The sequence below is a fragment of the Gossypium arboreum genome, chromosome 3, assembly GCF_025698485.1.
Source record: "Gossypium arboreum isolate Shixiya-1 chromosome 3, ASM2569848v2, whole genome shotgun sequence".
In the NCBI taxonomy this organism is placed as follows: domain Eukaryota; kingdom Viridiplantae; phylum Streptophyta; class Magnoliopsida; order Malvales; family Malvaceae; genus Gossypium; species Gossypium arboreum.
The window spans coordinates 5,635,835-5,640,786 of record NC_069072.1 but is presented as its reverse complement, the minus strand read 5'-3'; the positions used below and the strand labels follow the sequence as shown (position 1 = coordinate 5,640,786).

The 4,952-nt window shown below is 31.0% G+C and overlaps 1 protein-coding gene across 1 annotated transcript; it reads right to left on the bottom strand.

Moving 5' to 3' along the window:
• Positions 1 to 638: 638 nt before the first annotated feature.
• On the bottom strand, positions 639 to 1,870 carry LOC108475518 (GEM-like protein 4). The gene is made up of 3 exons (XM_017777489.2): positions 1,589 to 1,870; positions 1,430 to 1,510; positions 639 to 1,338 (listed from the first exon to the last, which is right to left on the bottom strand). The coding sequence occupies exons 1-3, from the start codon at positions 1,806 to 1,808 to the stop codon at positions 860 to 862; spliced, it is 780 nt and encodes a 259-aa protein (XP_017632978.2). The 5' UTR covers positions 1,809 to 1,870; the 3' UTR covers positions 639 to 859.
• Between the last annotated feature and the right edge of the window lie 3,082 nt (positions 1,871 to 4,952).

The following is a 4,952-nucleotide window of genomic DNA, read 5'->3' as shown; positions in this document are numbered from 1 at the left end:
TCTTTCTTTCTTTCTATTGGTACTTTTCCATTCTCTCCCCGTTTTTTACAAACCGTTCTCTTTGGGCTTTATAGCCAAGAAAAAAAATAATACAAAAAAATTCTTTGTTGTGCTGTTTTTCTCTTTTCGTCTCTTTGTCGCTGTCGATTCTGCATTGGCTCGCAAGTACAGGAGTACGGAGGTACGTGGTGGTACGGAGACTATGCACTGGAGGCTGCTGAAGCAACGCAAGGCTAGCGGCTAAGGTTCCTAGTTGACTGAAACTTGTTTGAGTTTTGGGCCGTTTGGGCCTTGTAATTTTGGGTCTTCAATCTTGGGCTTCTGTTTGTAAAATTTTGGGCTTAATTTTATTATTATTGCGCATTGGGCCATTGTAATTGTTTTGGGCTGTAATATTTGGACAGTGGACATTTGTTCATTTTGGTTTATTCTCTATTTCTTTTGTTGGGTTTTTTAGTCTGGGCCAAAATTAACCTATTACAGTATATTTTTCAAATAAAATCTCACTAAATAAGAATTTTTATGTTTTTTATAGAGATATAATTTTCAATAGGAATCATAATTATTCAACTAATATCTCATAACTATTCGGGTAATATTATTTGTATAGTTATAATACTTTGTTAAAAATTAAAAAATTCTAGCATAAACTAGACATGTTCCAATCCATATTATATTCATGCCGGATATAACATATTCCAGTAAAAATCAACATAAAATAGAATTTAATTTTGATCCTTAATTAAGGAATGTATACTCAATCTAGAACAACCTTTTTTTTTACATTTGTAACTGTGATTTACTGATTACTCTTCCACATTTCATCAACAAAACAATCTCATGGTTCATGAAACATTTGTTAAGCCACCTTGAAAGTGTCTACATCTTCCAGTCTCTGTGAGATTGCCTGCTGCAGACACTTGAAAGCTTTGTGATAATTCAAGAACCCCATGAACCAGATATCAAAACCATCCACTGTCACAATTTCCATGTACTTTTGCCATGGTTTCTTCATGTTTTCACTCTGGTTCACCCCCTTTATTTTCTCAACTGGAACCACAACCTTGTAATGGACTCTCACATATTCTCCATTCGCACAAGGGACTTTGATTGATCTCTCACTACAAAAGGCAACCTTTTCAGATGAGATGAAAAGTAGGCCTACAATAGGGCCTGCCGTTGTTGATAAGTAACATTGGCAAGCCTTCAACAGCTTCTCTCCTTCTCTGAAACTAAATAATTGCTTGAAAATCTTCTCCAATCCTCCTACTTGAAGAATCCTTGCCCCTAAACTCAGCTTTCCCTTCACTGTTTCACTGATCTTTGTCCCCAATCTCACTGCAGGTTTAAAAAACGTAAACTTTAGCTTTCATTTCACTTTAATCTTAAGAGACATTAATATAGCTGATAGCATGAGAGTGGTTCATACCATGCTCTCGGACACCATGGGCGAATGTATCAGCTTTCTTCCCTAGCAAGTTCATCCTTTTAAGTACAAAGTTACCTTTGCCTGCAGTTACAAACAATTTCCTTAGAAAATGAAAACATGTCATATCTACCATTAGTAAGTATTGAAAGGGAGGCCTACTTTTTGTAGACCCGTGTTGTGAAATGTGGTATTGGCCTGCAACATCAGGTAAGTATTGCCTTGATGTTCTTCTCCCAACTCCATATGTTGTTGCTTTGATTGGAACTCCAATAACTTGTTTAAGCATCTGATTCTTCATTTTTTTTCTTTCTTTTGAAGAATGAAATGTAATACAATGCCAACAAGCTGTTGAATGTTTCTTGAGGTTGTGATGAATCATGTTTTTTGGGAAATGGTGTGTATTTAAAGGGGGTGTAGATGTGGAAGTTGAATCCAACTTTTTTGGTGCATGAGTCACTAATAGCTCATCACTTCCAAAGTAAGAATTTAAAAGAAAAATAATGTAAGAAGATTTGGTTTCATTTAAGAAAAAAGTGTTGTGGAAAGGTTAAAAATCCTAGCAAACTAATTTACTTCGGTGTAATTAACTTTCCAAGAAATCTTTGGAAAAGGCAGAATCTATGCAAATGGGCAGTGCAGTTCAAAAATATAAAGCAATACCCTGTATAGTAGAGACAACCTTTTCTCTTTTGCCCACTCTGAGCAACTTTCTGAGGTGGCAAGCATATGATAACACGCAGCTTACGCGATAACGTGAATGTGAAGTTGAGTTACATTGGTTAAAGTAATTACTTTTTATATCTAATAAATTTGGCTTTCGAATCTTACGAATTTACATCTGCAAAATGCGATTTTCATTCTATTTATATATATATATATATATATCTGTAAAATTATATATAAATTTTGATTTGTATAATTTTATATATGAAATTTTGATTTGATTTGGTTCAATTTTAAATAAATTATTAACACAATTATTGATATAATATCATTTTATATTTATATATTGCATACATAAATAATTATATTTATCTAATATAAAAATAAATTGATGCACTCATTTCTTTAAACTTGTATGATTAAATTAAAATTAAATTTTAAGTATACATTTGAATCACAAATAGAGTTTCATATGTATAATTACACCAAATTAAAATTTATATATACAATTACACATTAAATCAAAATCTTATATACTTTTAAAATTTATCCCTTTTCACCATAATAATTTAGAGTTTTTCTAAGAGTGATATAATGATGAATTAAAGTTCATATATTACCCATTAGGTTACTTACACGAGAGAACTTGTTGGAAATAAAAGAGTAAAGTTAAACATTATTGCACTTTAAAACAAAAATACTATTTAATGCAACATTTAAGAATTATTTCAAGATTAAAAAGCTCTGGAAATCCATGCTTTCAAGATTACATTTCAAAAAATAATAATAATTGAATTTAATATGATGGCTTAATGATCAAAAATGTCCAACGCTCCATGGGATGGCCTGATGAACCTCAATGATATAATGAAGCTCAATAACTATCTATATTTTGCACTGATAAAAACAGTCTACTGAACACTAAGCGAAGCATAGTAAAAATATCAATTCCTATAAAAAAATTTATGGTATGACAGACAAATGAAATTTGTCTCCCGTTTATAGGAGTTCTTGTATCTTTTATAGGAACACAACTATTTAAATGGATAGTCACTATTTTAACAATAAACATAATTATTCAATAGATGTATCAATGAATAATCATGATTCGTTGTTAATAATAAAGTGATATAATTTTGAATTTAAGAAACATAATTCATCACTATGAAATGTGATCACTCTTGGTTAACAACCAAGTTATATAACTATTGGTTAGTTATAACGTTTCATTTGTAATTATTGGAACACTATATATATATTGAAAATGTTCCAACAAACTCTTCCCATTTTCAAAATATTCTAGATTTTGATAATCTTATAAATCAATTGCATAAATAAAGGCGTCTTACGATTGAACCTTCACTTAATGAAAACATGTTAATTAACTAAAATTGCATGATAGACTATGCTTTGAACTAACTATTCCATTTGATTAGCTGAACACATCTCACATAATGATTTCAACATTAGTCAATGCACAATATCCAAAGGCACTATTATGGCTATATATTTGTAACCTTTTTTTAGGAGTGCTGTTAAAACCACACCCTTAAGCTCCTAGAAGCGGCAATACTTCCACTCACATAGATAGATCCCATCAAGAGTATTCCTATAATTATAACACTCTAATATATTTATGTTATTGGTTTATTAAGAGTATAGTACTCATCTTTTTCCTTCTCATTACGGATACTTGGCAATTTTTACTATGGGATGATATATTTTATATTATTTTATAGTGTTAGCAGCCACATACTGGTGATGTATTTTGTCTCATTGAACTCAAAACTTGACGTTATACCAAGCGTTGAGTTGAGTTTTCATCATGGATGACTCAAATATTATACGCTTGTACATTATCCCTAAATATCTAAATTTTCGACATAATTATGTTAATTATCTATACTGGCGAAACTTTATATTTTAACTTTTGTCTTGAAAGTTCATAAAACCAACATTCTCATCATGTTCAATTACCCATTCTTTCGTAAAAAGATAATATCAATGATATCCTTTCCACTATTATCAAATTACAGTCATCATATTATCTTTTCTTTTCATAAAAAAAAAAAACACAAGTAAAAAGACAACACAAATGCATCGAAGCAAAAGCACTAAAAAGAAAAAAAGGAACTTACGGGAACACCAAGTTTTGCGCATGAATTGGTCTGGGAAGCATGAAACAAGCATCACGTCCTTGCTCAAGACAATGAATCGAAGACATTGAAGAGAAGTGTCTGTAGTATAAGGGAAATTAAAAAAAAAAAAATTCAATAGCACAAATAAGCTCCCTAAAGGCATCAATACCACCACCATTCGCCATATAGCCCATCTTTAACACTTCTTTTCCCTCTAGATCACATGGGATATAGAACAATCGAGGCAGATAAACACACTAAGCCCATCTACACAAATCGATATTTAATATTAGATTCAAACAAAAAAAAACAATCGAACATATTGACCTACCAAAACATTATGCAATTAAACAAAAACCTGCATTCAAAATCATAAAATTCGAAGCACTCAAAAACCAAAATGTATTAAAATAACTCAAGAAAAACATCATCTCAAATAACCTAAAAGTCCTAAATCTTTCTCCATTTTCCACTACACTTGAGCAACTATCCATCACAATTAAAAAAAAAACATCAGACATTGAAGCACTTGCAATTATATTATGTCAGAACCTTATTCTATTAATCACATGATATTTATAAATCCATATATATAAGATAGTGCAGTTAGAGTGAGTTTATAGTCAGAGATGCTTTGGAATTAAGGAGATAATGTCATCCATGACTTTCGTGCTCAACAGCATCCTTCTTTCTTTCTTTAACAATGGACATTTTAAAGAGCT

Excerpts from the sequence above, each read along its gene's own strand:
- LOC108475518 (XM_017777489.2), bottom strand. The coding sequence starts at position 1,808 with ATGATTCATCACAACCTCAAGAAACATTCAACAGCTTGTTGGCATTGT. Across the intron at positions 1,511-1,588 it reads ACAACACGGGTCTACAAAAA|GCAAAGGTAACTTTGTACTT; the intron begins GTAGGCCTCCCT and ends TTGTAACTGCAG. Across the intron at positions 1,339-1,429 it reads CCATGGTGTCCGAGAGCATG|TGAGATTGGGGACAAAGATC; the intron begins GTATGAACCACT and ends TTAAACCTGCAG.